Genomic DNA, 14,941 nt, shown 5'->3' with positions numbered 1-14,941 from the left:
TCACCATCGGGCACACAGACACCACTCCGAGGCCCTCCGTCCTCCCCCTGGGGGGAGGGGGGAAGTGACTCACAAGTCCCAGCAATGCTCCCTCCCTTTCCCCCACAAGTGCCCTGAGCCAGCCTTGGACCTGAGCTTCCTCTCTGCATCCTTCATACTCTGCTGCTTCAGCCTGGTTCCTGCTCCTCCTTCCAGAGAAGCAGCCTGCTCCAAAGGTCTCCAAACAGCCTTATTCCAAAGCCTCCCTCTCCTACTCCGCAGCCTCTGCAGTCTGGACTTTCTCAAAGCCCTCAGGTCCCATGAGCACGCCAATGCTGCTCTTACTGCTCCAGCCTTTCTTTCTCCTGCCTCCTGTAAACTGGAGTCACCCACTCAAGACCCCGGCCTCAGCCCGCTGCTCTCTACCCTTGACGGCCTCCTCCCTTCTGGCTTCCAGGCCAATGGCAGCCCGTCACCATGTGTAGCTCCAACATCTTGCTCAGCTCCAAGCGTGACATCTCCACGGTCGGCTGGGTCTCCTCACTTGGAAGTCCCGCCAACAGCCCCTCAACTCCACATATCCAGACCAAATGACCCTCCCCCTCCCTAAGCCAGCTTCCCCTTCTGGCTTCATCCACTTCTGTTGGCAGGGCCACCATCTTGCGACTCTTCCTTCCCTCATGCCCCACATCCCTTTTACCGAGTCCCTTTGGTTCTTCCTTCTTTTCCTCTTGTAAAGCCACCACCCCAGCCAAAGTTTGCAACATCTTGCCCCTACACACAGTCACGATCATGTTCCATTTTGAGTCCTGATCTTGCCTATCCATCTATCTGTTCACTCGTTTGCTCCCTCACACCCAGAGAAGGCCTGGCATTACAAACACAAATCTGGGAGACCCAGCCATTAGAGTGCTCTCAACCTATAGGAAGTGAAAGACACAGGAACAAAAGAGACAGTGCCTCAGTGATCAACACAGTGGGAACATAGGACAAAGGCACTATCCCTGCCTCAGAGGAAAAGCTTCACAGGAGAGTGGCTTCTGAGCAGCGGCTGGAAAAGGGGAAGAGTTTGCAGGCAAAGGGAGGAAGGCCAGAAAGGAGAACTTCTGGTAAGTAAACACAGAGGGAGGACAGAGTAGAAAAGGGGCAGGAGGTGAACTTGGAGAAGTAGGCTGGAACCACACTATAGAGGGTGAGGGGCACAGACTGAGCTTTTCTTTTCTTTTCAAGAGAGGGAGGTGGGGAGGAGCAAAGGGAGAGGGAGAGAGAGAATCTTAAGCAGGCTCCACACCCAGCAAGGAGCCAGACGTGGGGCTCGACCTCACAACCCTGAGATCATGACCTGAGCCGAAATCAAAAGTCAGACGCTTAACCAACTGAGATTTCTGACACTTGCCAAGTGCGCACTCACAAAGTCACCCATAGTTTCCTCTCCCCAAACCCAATGGCCTCCCCTCACACTTATTCTCCATCCTCATTCTCTTAGCCACTAAATCAATAAGTATTTATTAACTGCCTACCGTGCACTGGGCATTCATAATGCAGCCACAAATGGGATACTATGTCTACCTCCATGGAGCTGACAGGCTTGGGGACAGACTGACCATTGTGAGCCAAGGCAGTGCCAGGAGTGGGGTACAATTTCAGAACTATGGGGCTGAGGTACAACTCTCCCAGAAAGGAAACATGGAAATATCTATTGTGATTTTAAAGGTTCACACCCTCTAACCCAGCAACTCCACTTTAAGGGATTTTTTTCTGCAAAAACATTTCTACAGGGGCATTTCTACAAGATCTATGTACAAAGATATTCACTTCAGTGATGTTTATACCAGTGCAAGACTAGAAACAGTCCAGATGTCTAGCAGAAAGGGATGGTTAAGTGACTTATGGCACATTCGTAAAGTGAAATATGCATGCAGTCATAAAGAAAGAAGAATGAGGTAGATCTTCACTTACTGATGTGCAAAATGTCCAAGACTTATTAAGTAAAATAAAGAAAGTGAATTGCATAACAGTACCAGTATGATTTAAGAAAAAAAAAAGCATATATCTAATATGTCACATGGAAAAATAAAGAGAAGTATACAACCAACTCTTAACAGAAGTTCTGTCTATAGGATGAGACTTTAGGAGACTTTCACTTTCTACCTTACATATTTCTGTAAAGTTAGAATTTTCAGTGATATAATCAGGGAAAATAAAGAAGTTAAAAAAAGAAGTGTGGCAAGTGCTATGACTGGGAAAGTAGACTGAGCTCTGTGGTCACAAGACAGGTGCAGCTGATGCAGCAAAGGGGGAGTCATAGAAGGTTCTCTGGAGGAGGCGACATTGAAACTCATGCCTGAAAATGTCCAGGGGTTAGCCCGCCAGTGGGGGCAGCAGGGAAGGACAGACAGGACTGTGTGAGCACAAGGAAATGAGTTCAGTCTGGGTGGCGAGTGCGCATTCAATCATTCAACCAACATTGACTGAGCATCTACTATGAGCCACGCACAGTTCTAGGCACTAGAGTTTTCCACGAACAAACGCTGGTTACAAAACTGACAAAGCTCCATTTTGGAGTTCACATTCTAGTTGAGAGGTTGGTAATGAGGCCGCAGAAGTAGGCGGGGATCAAGTGGTCAGATCAGGCAGGGCATTGGCAGCATTGCTGAAGGTTGGATTTTACCACTAGGAGAAAGGGAAGGCACTGGAGGGTTTTAAGCAGGGAATGACGTGACCATTGTTTAATAGTCATACCTCCCACTGACATCAGATTATTCTTTCTAAAACATTGCTCACTCTGTGCCCACAGGTAGCCACCAAGTCAGCCCAAACAAGGGCAGTGGGGCCCTTGTGATGACTCAACCAATCCAACTGTTGACAACAGTCCCTGCTGCTCACTTTCCCCTTAATGGGCCAGGTACCTTCTCACCTCCAGGCCTCATCCTGGGCTGGAAGCCTCTTCTCCCTCCTCTCTGACAATCCCTGGCCCTCTCAACTTTTTGGCAAAAGCTGAAGCTCCACCTCCAGATTTGCTGGAGCCCAGGAGACTCTGGGCCAATAAGAACTGACCCCAAGGGGCAGTGCCAGGAGCAGGCAAAGTCTACTAAAGCCACAGACGGAATCAGATGCATCATCCTCCTGATAACTGTGCTCCTCCCTCCGCCTTTCCTCTTCTATTACAGAAGTCATTCCAAAAATCATATACAGAGTTTAATTACATAAAGCAAATGTTGGGTATCAGCCAGTACATGACACTATTTATGCAGTAAAACAAACAAAAACAAAAAGAACTCCCCTAGATTCTGGATTTGAATCCTCACTCTGCCTCTTGCCATTTGTGTGACCCTGAGCAAGTGATTCAAACTTCCAGGACCTCAGTTTCCACATCTGTAAAATGGGGTTATAGCACCAACTCCAGGGTCGCAGTGAGGACTAGTACATGTAGGGCAGTGCCTGGCAAGTGTCAGCCCTTGTTAGGCACCAGCTATTCTCCTTTTCTTTGGCAGGGGTGGTGGGGTGTGGGGAGCACAGAAGTGGGGGGCCCTAGCTCACTCCCTGCTTCACCTCCCACCTCTTCTATTGAACCCAATGCCCAGCAGACCATTATCCTTTTCTCTAACTTCCAGAGGTTTCCCCACATTTCAGAACTTACACAGCCCTTTTTATCTAGAATGTTCTTCCTGACCAGTGCCCAGGCAGAACACTACCCACTATCTGAGGCCGCCTCCCACGGACTCCCCTCCCTGAGGTCACAATGACTTCTCCCTTGGGATGCTGGACATCTCTGAAGGCTGTTGCACAGATAGCCTTGAAATAGAGTGTGTGTGTATGTGTCGCGGGGGGGTGGGGACAACCCCTGTGCATGCTAATTCCCATAGCAGTTGGAACAATATCTTGTAAAAAGTGGCTGCTCCGAAAATACTTAGTGAGTAGACATGGAAACTTACAGGGCAAGACAAAGGGTCTCCCAAGAAGATAAATCAAGGGGTTCAGATTGGATGGATGGTTCCTATGGAAAGTGGTCGTATGATGTGAGCTCCTAGGGCTGAAGGAAGCACAGTCCTACCAAAGGAAACCAGGCTGAGGAGGGAGGAAGGGTGAGTATCCACCAATGCCAAATGCAGCGGGCCAAGCGTGGCTTTATCTCGATTTCCCAGCACTTCCCTCCTTCCTTAGCTCACAAACTCCTGGCAATGGCTTGGTGTCTAGCAAGGTGGGCTTATGGGGAACATCCTCCCAGTGGGGTCTGGGGAGAAGGCAAGGCAGATTGTGGCCAAGTGAGAAATAGCCCAAGACCAGTGTCACCTCCTTCCCAGCAGCTGGGCTCTCCTCTTTGTGCCTCTCTTCCCCGTGAATCCTCCACAGTGGTACCCCGTCCCCCTGCAGGGGCCTTCACCAGGCAGGAATTCCACTGGGAGCTGAGCCACTGCTGCCAGGATCAGAGCTGGGGCCTTCTGGAGAATGGGGTTCACATCCCAGGAGAGATTCAAATTCCACTCCCACCTCGGGAGCGACCGGGTCCTCTGTGTGGCTGGCAGGAGGCGGTTTCAAGGGACTATGTCACTTGGTTCTCGCAGCAGTCCTTCCAGATAGGAGGCATTTATCCTCATTTACAGCTGAGGGTACCAAGACCCTGCAAGTCGCCCAAAGCCACACAGCCAGAAAGAGACAAAACAGAGGCACGAAGGCTCCTGCTCGGGGGAGGTAACAGATGGCGGCCACGACGAGGACCCTACCACTTACCAGCTGTGGGACCCTGGGTAGGTGGTGTAACCTCTCCGCACCTGAGTTTCCATAGCTGTAACACAGGGCAATCGTGGTGGCTTCCTCACAGGGTCGTGGTGAGGGAAGTGAGCGAGTGTTTATAAAGTGCTGTAACAGCCCACATTTAGTAAGTGCTATGAAAGTGTTTCTACGCGTTCTCTTCGTTTCTGCCACATGAGCAGGGCAGGACAGTGAGGCGTCTGGGGGCCCTGGAGACAGAAGCAACCAGTCCACAGCCCTGAGGGCGGACGGCTCGCCGGGGCATCATCCGTGGGAAGGAAAGCACTAGGAAACACTAGTGGAGAGGCTCAGCGCAAGGATAAGCAGCTGCGAGGGGGGATGGGGAGGGAGAGGGGGAGGAGGAGGAGGACAAGGAGGGGGTGGGGGAGACGGGGAGGACAAAGGTGGACAAAGGTGATCGGTTCAACGCTCCGCCACCCTTACATTGGATTCTCCTGCTAGCTAAAGTCTGAACCCCTCAATTCAGCCTTTTATTCGAAACCTCTGAACTGCCTCTGGCTGCTCCAGGAACTACAGAATGAGTTTGACACTGAGCAGTCCCACCCACACGTGTACAAACTTTAGGCAAAGTGCTCTGCCTAACACTGTCTCATGGAAACCTCACGATGGCTGTGAGGTCAGGAAGGAGGAAATCCTCAGTATCTTCCCTTTACAGACCAGTAAACTGGAGCCCAGGCAGGATGAGTGACATCCCTCAAGTCACACAGCTAGAAAGTGCTAGCACTGAGAGGACACCCAGATCTTTGCCTTGTTTCCACTTTTTACGGCGTCTCCCAAGAGGGGAGACAGGAGTCTGAAGCTTTTCTGTAAGACCATGGTCCCGGCAGAGGAAAGTGTGCCCCCACTTGTTAGCTGAGATCAAGAGTCCCTGCCCTTCCTTCCCAAGGTGAAAGCAGGCACTCTCAGCTGAATGGAGCCAGCAGGGGTATGGGGCCCTGGCCCTACGAAGGAGATCTGCTCGGCTTGGGCTTGAGGAGCGTGAGGGGTCTGCAGGGCAGAGCCTCAGCTTTCACCCCGATGCCTGTGGGCTGCACAGCTGGGGCATATCTACGACAAGGGCAGCAGAGCAAGGCCGTAGGGGTGTGTTGGGGAGTGAGGAGTATGTGTCTATCCTGCCAACCCTATAGGGACCTGGCTGCATCTGGGTTACCATACCTACCAACCCCAGAAAGGAGGTTGCAAAAAGCAGATTCAGTTGTTGTCTAGCAAATATCATCAGCCTAGGTCCTTGCAATGGTCTTGGCTTCAAAAGCTGTCAAGAAAAGTCTTGTGGGTCCCAGTCACTAAGGACTGAGCATCAGGATGAGCCAGACCCAATGCTGTGGGCTTTACCTGAGCTATCTCAGTCCCTCTTCTCAACAAGCCTTCGGGTCATTGGTCCTATTTAAAGATGAGCAAGGGGCACCTGGGTGGCTCAGTCGGTTACGCGTCCGACTCTTGATTTTGGCTCAGGTTATTTTCTCAGGGTCGTGAGATCGAGTCCCACATTGGGCTCCATGCTCAGCATGGAATCTGCATGAGATTCTCTCCATCTCCCTCTGCCCCACCCTTCGCACTCTCTCTCTCAAATAAATAAAATCTTAAAATAAAATAAAAAAATAAAGATGAGGAAAGTGAGGCTCAGAGGGGTTATGACACTTGTCCAGTGTCTCACAACTAGAGAGTAGCAGGTATTCATCTAGTCAAAGCTCATGTTCCTTCCATTCTCTGGGCACTGATTAAGACTGTTACAATGGTTACACTTATGTGTCAACCTGACTGGGCCATGGGTACCCGGATATTTGGTCAAAATTATTCTGGGTGTGTCAGTGAGCGCATTTCTGAGTGAAATTAACATTTGAATCAGGTGACTGGGTAAAGCCCATTACTCTCCCTAATGTGGGTGGTGGGCCTCATCTAATCCACTGAAGACCCAAATAGAACAAAAAGGCTGAATAAGAGGGAACTCATCCTGCCAGTTGAGCTGAGACATGAGTCTCTTCCAGGCTTTAGACGCAGCCTGAAACACTGACTCTTCTTGGGTTTTGAGCCTGCTGGCTTCAGACTGCAACTTACACCATCAGGCTCTGCTGTTCTCAGGCCTTTAGGCTCAACCTAGAACTAACTATACATCATTCCTGCGTGTCTAGCTTGCTGTCTGCAGGTCTTGGGACTTCCTGGCCTCCATAATGAAGTGCGCCAATTCCTTTTTTTTTTTTTTAAAGATTTTATTTATTTGACAGAGAGACAAAATGAGAGAGGGAACACAAGCAGGGGGAGTGGGAGAGGGAGAAGAAGGCTCCCCGCAGAGCAGGGAGCCCGATGTGGGGCTCGGTCCCAGCACCCTGGGATCATGACCCGAGCTGAAGGCAGACGCTTAACGACTGAGCCACCCAGGCGCCCCGAAGTGCGCCAATTCCTTATCATAAATCTCTCTATAGATCTAAATCTAGATGCAGGTGCAGATGCCGATAGGCATCCTATTGGTTCTGTTTCTCTGGAGAACCCTGACCAAATACAAAGACCAAACCTTAGGCTTCCCGGAACAAGTTGGCTGTATATTTGGGTATGAAATGCTCAGCTGCCAGAGGCCTGACATCTAAATATCTAGAACAATTGTCTGATTTAGTCCAAAAGTCCCCTTGGTTCCCAAGGCCCCAACAGGAAGCCTGGCAGGGAGGGGCCCTGCCTAGCCAAATGAACAGAGCCAAGTAGCAGAAACCTTGGTTTTCTTTTTTTTTTTAACCAAAACAACCCCCAAGTACTCAGGAAGGGGTGTGTCAACTCTCTCCAGCACCCCAATGTAAACAGCAATACTTACAGAGTCCACTAGATGGGGCCAGTGACCCAGCGGAAAGCGGGGGAAATGTAACTGACTCTAGGAGGGGAGGCCCGCAGGCGTGGAGGGGATGCACGGGGGCGATGAGGCCCGCAGGCAGGGGGGTGCACGGGGCTGAAATCTTCACCAGGATCCCCAAGTTGGGTAAATGCTCCCCAACCCTAACATGTCTTCTAGCGAATGGTGTAAAAAAATCGATTCTGGGGTTCCCAAGCCCCAAGCCCTTTAGTCAGTTGTCACTGTAGCATCTGTGGATTTCAAAGTCCTCAAACCAAGTTATTCCACGTGAGCCACCGAACAAAATGAGCAGCCACAAAGTGAAAAAAGTCACTGCGCCAAAGCCTCTGCCCTCCAGGCAGGGGGGTGGGGTGGGGTGGGTCTCCCGTTGTGCCTGTTTCACTGGAGAAAGCACCCAACAGGACCTTTCACCAAGGAATCTAAAAACCAATGGACAAGCACTCCAGTAAGGGGGTCATGTGATGAGGGAAGGAACGGGACAAGGAGAAAGAAGGAAGGCAGAGAGGGAGGAAGAAAAGAGCAAAGCTGCTTCTCTTTCCATCAGCAGCTCTATTCGGCCGCACGTTCTCAACTCTTGGCCTGCATTCCTGGCCCTGGGTTGGGTCCTACAGTGAATCTTCCTGCACCTGCTCATAGTGGGTAACAGCTGAGTCCTCCAGGGGTCCTCTGAGCTCTGTTTGGTCAGAGACCCAAAGGCAGAGATGAGAAGCAAGAGTTTTCTCCTTGTTTCCCCTGGTTGGCCTCAGTTCAGGTCCCAGAATACTCCCTCCTTCATCAGTAGAAAAACCCTACCCTGCCTGTCCAAGACGGTGGTCTCTCACCTTCCTTAGGGAGGACAGGACAACATCCCAGAATGCCAGCTGGGGGGCGGGTCCTGAACCTCAGCCGTCCCCTCCACCTCCCACCTGCCCCCACCATCCGTTTCCAAACTCGAAATGCCTGGCAGCCACTAAGCTCTGCCTCGGCCTCTGTTGCCATGGCAACAATGTGGCTTCCCCCAAGTGGGAAGCTGGTTGCCAAGGCCCTTGTTGCCAAAGGCTATAACAACCACCCCAGTGTGCGAAGAGGGGGTGAGAGCTCTGTAGAGGGGTGGAGGGTGGCCAAGGAGGCTGCGAGGGAAAGAAGCAGGGTGTTCTCCAGAAATGCTAGAGTCCAGGCAGCCCTCCTGCTGGAGGGGGGATTGCTGGGCCCTTCAGGAGGGGAACAAGTATCCCAAGGCACCTCAGTGACTGCTCCTCGGGGGTATGAGAGGGATAAAAGGGGACTCCCCAAAACACACCTGGACAAGCCCTCTACAGAGCAGAGCAGGACCAGGCCCTCCAAGCCCCACCCCCACCCCCACATGGAGGAGCGGCTTTGATTCTCTCCAACTCCAGAAAAACAGCCCCCAGGAACCCCTCTGTCTCGCTTGCTCCTCTGTCTCAGGTGCTGCGTACAAGCTGGGCACAGACAGAGCCAGGCCCTGCGGCCAGAAACAGCATTAATTACAAGGCTTGCAAACCTCCCAGCCTGTCAAAGCACATACTTAATATTCCTTGTAAAATGCTTCTCTTTGGAGCAGAGCTCCCATCAGTCAACAAGAGGAGAGGGGGACACCATTAGGGCTCATTCCCTTCCAGAGTCACCAGAGGAGGGCAGAATGGGGCCCTTGATCTTCAGGGAATGCTGCTGGAGCAGCTCACTCCACCCCGCAGAGAGCACAGAGACCAGCCTTGCTTTGCTGAGCCGGCATCTGGACATCTACAGCCCACGGGTCAGGTGTGCAGCCCCTGCCCAGCTCTGGCCCAGAGAGAAGAGCCGGTTCCCACCCCCCCTCACCAGGCCCCATCCTGCTCGAGAGGGGCTGGAAGAGAAAGCTGAGAGAGGAAGTGAGGGTGTCCAGGGAAGCAGATGGCTGGTAGAGGAGGCAGAGATAGGTGCAGGGGTGGCAGAGAGAGCAGCAGGTGGGGAGGGGGCGGGGAGCCTAGTCTGTGAGGGGCCCAGGACCGGAATGAGATGACGAGGCCACGAAGAACGTCCAGGTCCACGTTTCCCCAGCCCTGCTCCCCCAGGAGCATCCTAAGCAGAGCCTGGCCCATGACCCTCATGCCTGCTTGCCCCCCTCTCCTAGAACCCCCACTTCTCCAGCCCAGAAGGAAAAGCAGGTGTACCTACCCCAGGTGCCAGCCCCTCAGGTGGGGTGGGGGAGATGCTGTCCCCGCCGCCCTGGCCACGGGCACTGAGCTGGGGTGACATGGTGGGCGACTCGTCGATGTACGGCATGGTCTCCGAGCCCTCCGGGGGCCCCTTCTGCTCCTCATTCCCCTCTCCGTCGTAGTCGTCTGTCCCGTAGCTGAAGTCTGAGACAAGGAACAAGAAAGGCCACTGAGAGTCCTCCACGAGGGCTGCCAGGGACTGGTAGCGCAGTGGGCGCCGGCGGCGACCCCCGGCTGCCATGCCCCCCGCCGCCGCATGCACGGCCTGGCCCGGGCGGGGGCTGCACGGGGGGCCCGGGCCTCGTGAGGGGCTGGGGAGCGCCAGCAGGCACCACGGCTGCAGCTCAGGGGCTGCTGGGAGTCAGGGAGGAGCGGCTCCACTGTTGCCACCCGCTTAATAGCATGTCAGTCGCGGATTTTGAGCCGCTGTTTCCTTTGCCTCCTGCCTAATTCCAAGTCTAAAAATTCACAGAGAGAGCGGGAGGCAGGACGCTTCCAACTCTCCTCTCTGAGTCACCATTTTGCTTTTTATAGGGAATAAGGAGGTGGGGCGGGCCAAGCGATGTCACTTCCTGAGCCCCTCCTCCTTGGGTACCATTTGTACACTGAGCCGATCCCGGGTGTCGGGGGCAGAGCGGGCTTCGGGGTGCAGGGCTTGGGCCCTGCACCCAGGGAGCCCTCGCTCCTCCGAACAAGGCCCCTGCGCACGATGGAGCCCAGGGCTGGCCAAGTGTGGGCGAGAAGGTGGGCCCCGAGGCCTGGCAGGGACATGGGTTAACAGCAGACTCAAAAGCTGGCACTTACTTCTGTAATTTCAGTGGAGGCCCCCTTCAGAGGTGAGGGAAAAAAGGCTGCAGGGAAGTCGAGCTGCCGTGAACCCGACCAGGCTGCAGAGCCCACACACAGATGCCCCTTCTGGGCACGCGGGCCTGGGCCCCCGGGGGCACAGCCCCTCAGAAAGGCCCCCTAGTTCCACCAAGGAGGGGTCTCTCCTGCAGCGGCACGAGCGACCCTCTCACGGCCCCTCACCCGCCGGCTGGGCCTCGTCCTATCATCCGCTCAGATGATACTACTTCCAGGCTGTCCTCCCTGGTGTCTTGGCTCAGAACAACAGCAATGTGGCCTTCTAGTGCCCCTGTTGACCTTGCCCCAGTCGTCCCTGTGGCCCTGTGGCGGGAACTGGGTGTCTCAGTCATCGCTGTGCCCAGAACCCACGTGCGGCAGGATCTCGGGAAACGTGTGTGGAGGGAATGAATGAGCAGAGGAATGCACTGTCCCTCTCAGGTCTCAGGCTTGAGCCAAATTCTCCACGGTGCCCTGGCTCCTCGTGTCACAACATACCAGCCCCTGGGCAGCCAGCAGCCTGAGAATGGTGTTAACAGGTCACCAGGGCGCCTGGCCATGGCAATACTCAGTCCAATCTGGCCCTTTGGCAGCCGAGAGCTTCCCCCAGGCTTGCTGCACCTGCTCCCTCTGACTTTCTCTCCAGTCCCTGTGCTGACGGCCCATTGAGCTGTCAGAAGATGTAAGCTATTATTTTTTCCCCCCAGAACAGGCATGCATGTGAAGAACCACAGGATCCAGCCACTGAAATGTGTGTGTGCCATGCACACGGAGATAGGGCCCGCTGACGGGAGGACACAGGGCCTATGCATGAGGCTGGCGGGGGTGAGCCGATTCTGCTATTTCCAGGGGGCAGAAGGAAGGAAGAGAAGCTGCGGCATCCAGTCGGCCCAAGTCTGGCACTGTGAGGGGGCCCGGCTGTCTGGTGAGGTCTACTCATTTTGGAGACACGTAAGGAGGGAATGAAACATCACATTAACCTGCCATCTCTCCTCCAGGAGGCTCCAGGCTGGCCTGTTAGGGCCTGGAGTCAAGGCCAGGGGGTGAGCTATGGTGAACCCCGACCTGGCCGAAAGTTCAGATTCCAGCAGGCCATGCTGACTCTCCTGCACACTGACCTATATTCCCAGAGGTCACAGGACCAGATCCGCATAAGCTCCAATTTGTCCTCATCAGAGGGGCAGCCATGGGCCTGCATGTCCCACTCCTCTTAACCTAGCTACATCTGTAAGGCTATTGTTTCCATCCCCAATTTACAGACAAGGTCAGGGAGTCTCAGAAAGATTTGCCCAGAAGGGATCTGAACCCAGGTCTGTCTGTCTGTTTCTGAATGCCATCCTTTTCCCTTTGAGTTTCTAACTTCCAGAGAAGTCTACTTCCACAGCTCTCCTGGTCAGGGGAGGCTGACCAAAGACAGGAGGGAGGGGTGCCAGCCCAGGAGTGGAGGAAAGTGCACACAGAGCTCTCTGCAAATGTTCTTACATACTTTCCCTTTCATTCCACCCTCTGTAAAACACTAACAGCCCAGGAAGTCAGTCAGAGACCCAGGAGAGCCCTTACCAGGAAAAGGGATACAAAAGCTATAGAAAAGACAGAGAAACCAACCCTCAGAGAAGGAAGGAGCCCTGGGGACTCAGGAGGATGGAAATCTACCAAGTACAGGCTTCAGTTTATGAGAGGCCACAGATACAAAGGCTTGGCTGCCAGGTCTCCAAAGAGAGAAGGCAGAGGAGGCTTTAACAGCCAATATCCGTTTCCCCTCCTAGTAACAGAAATATAATTGTATTTGGAGTGGCAGTGTGCCCAGTGGCTAACTAAAAGACTACTTTCCCTAGCGGTGTGGACCACGTGATTAAGTTCCAGCCAATGACATGTTAAGTGGATATGTGTGAAACTTTGAGGAAGGCTGCTAAAAACGATTGGTTTAGTTGGAAGGTACGCCACTCCTCGCCCCGCCCCCATGTTTTCTCCTTCTATTGCCAGTTTGGAAAGCAGATGGAATGGCTGGAGCTCCAGCAGCCATATTAAGCCATGAGGTGACATTGAGGCTTGAAGCCAGCGCTGAAGCTAGCTGAGCAGAAAGCTAGGAGCCTGGGGTGGTGATGGCATGATGAGCTGCCATACCACTCCAGGACTGTCTACCTCCAGACTTCTTTTTTTTTTTTAAGATTGTATTTATTTCACAGAGAGAGAGAAAGCATGAGTGGGGGAGGGGGTGGAGAAGCAGAGGGAGAGGAAGAAGCAGGCTCTCTACTGAGCAGGGAGCCCGACACGGGGCTCGATCCCATGACCCCGGGATCATGACCTGAGCCAAAGGTATATGCTTAACAAACTGTGCCAGATGCCCCCAGACTTCTTTTACATGAGAAAAAAAAATGTTCACGTGATTTAAGCCACTGTTATTTAGCTTTTATGTTGCATGTACTCAAACTTAATTGTAACTGATCCAGATGATTTTCCTTGACATTCTGTCTAGGTGCTTTTCCTACTGCCTTCACTGTTCCTTCTAAGTCTCCTTGGTCTCTAAGTCTCTGCCCACCCCTTGAAAATGGGTATTCTTTAAATTTTTTTTTTTTTTTTTTTTTTTTTTTATTTGACAGAGAGAGAGACAGCGAGAGAGGGAACACAAGCAGGGGGAGCGGCAGGCAGAGGGAGAAGCAGGCTTCCCGCTGAGCAGAGAGCCCGATGTGGGGCTCGATCCCAGGACCCTGGGACCATGACCTGAGCTGAAGGCAGACGCTTAACGACTGAGCCACTCAGGCGCCCCTGAAAATGGGTATTCTTTAAATATCCTTACAATAGAATACTGCTCACCAGTAAAAAGGGACAAACTACTGATACATGCAATAACAGAAATAACTCTTTCAGGCATTATGCCAAGTAAAAGAAGTCAGACACCAAGGAGCATATCCTGTATGGCTCCACATACATGAAGTTCTAGAACAGACAAAACTACTCTATGGTTAAAAATAAAAAAGAAAACAGTGGTTACCTCTGGGGTTGGAATAGAGATAGTAGCTGATTGTAAGGGGCACAGGGAACTTTCAAAATGATAGAAATGTTCTATATCCTGGGGGGCCTGGGTAGCTCGGTTAAGCATCTGACTCTTGATTTCGGCTCAGGTCATGATCTCAGAGTCATGGGATCAAGCCCTGCATCGGGCTCTGTGCTCATTGGGAAGTCTGCTTGAGGACTCTCTCCCTCTGTCTCTCCCCCTCTTGTGTGTGAACTCTCTCTCTCTCTCTCTAAAATAAATAAATAAATCTTTAAAAAATGTTCTGTATCTTGAAAGGGATTTGGAGTACATAGGTGGATGCATTCATTACCTTCTTGAAATACACTTAAGATTTGTGCATTTCACTAAACACTGAACTCTATCTAGTTAATGACATTCATGCTTAAGTGTTGAAGTGAAGTGTACTGCTATCTGAAACACATAAAAAACAAGATGGATTGATGATGCTCAAAGGAATGGAGAGAGGTATGATGAAGCAAGTGTAGAAAACAGAAAACATCCAAAAAGTATAGATAATTATAGACTCTAGATGGTGGGTACATGGGTATTCACTGAACAATTCTTTTTTTTTTTTTCAATTTTAAGTAGGCTCCACGCCCAACTCCATGTCATGAACTCATGAACTCATGACCCTGAGATTAAGAGTCAGCCAGGCGCTCCCCACTGTATAATTCTTTACACTTTTATGTATGTTTGAAAATTTTAATAATAAAATGATAGGGAAAAATTGGTGTTCTCCAAGCTTCTGTCATCCCTGCTTTGCTCCCTCTCCCAAATTTTATTTACATGCCAGGGAGAGGTCTGGGCTGTAGACCCATTTCTTTGATTGGTTTCTGGACATCTCCATCCTCAGGAACCTCAAATCCACCCTTTTCTTGATGGTAATATGCTAGATTGCTCAAGTTGGAAGCCTAGGGATCATTCTAGATCCCTCCTTCTTCCTACTCCTCATCTTCTATATCCTGAACTATCTCCACTCCTGAACCACTTCCCCACCCTTGCCAGCTCTTACAAAGACAATTCCAACACTACCTCCCCATGAGCCAGACTGAAAATCTGATAGTGTTTCTTCCCTGTTTGAAATTCAACAGTTCTCGGGGCGCCTGGGTGGCTCAGATGGTTAAGCGTCTGCCTTCGGCTCAGGTCATGATCTCAGGGTCCTGGGATCGAGTCCCACATCGGGCTCCCTGCTCCGCGGGAAGCCTGCTTCTCCCTCTGCCTCTCTCTCTCTGCCTCTAATGAATAAATAAATAAAATCTTTAAAAAAAAAAAAAAGAAATTCAACAGTTCTCCATTCAC

General features: G+C 51.9%; 1 protein-coding gene across 2 annotated transcripts in view; it reads right to left on the bottom strand.

Moving 5' to 3' along the window:
- The window catches only part of ABR (ABR activator of RhoGEF and GTPase), a 173,788-nt gene that overhangs the window by 82,938 nt on the left and 75,909 nt on the right, over positions 1-14,941 (bottom strand). For both annotated transcript variants that reach the window (XM_006734527.3, XM_081806070.1), the window contains exon 2: positions 9,743-9,927. In XM_006734527.3, coding sequence (XP_006734590.2) covers positions 9,743-9,927 — 185 coding nt within the window. The remainder of the gene's footprint in view (positions 1-9,742; positions 9,928-14,941) is intronic.

This window comes from Leptonychotes weddellii, chromosome 15 (genome assembly GCF_054177405.1).
Source record: "Leptonychotes weddellii isolate Sample4059 chromosome 15, ASM5417740v2, whole genome shotgun sequence".
NCBI classification, from domain to species: Eukaryota; Metazoa; Chordata; class Mammalia; order Carnivora; family Phocidae; genus Leptonychotes; species Leptonychotes weddellii.
The sequence above is the reverse complement of the archived record's forward strand: the minus strand, read 5'-3'. Positions and strand labels throughout refer to the sequence as shown.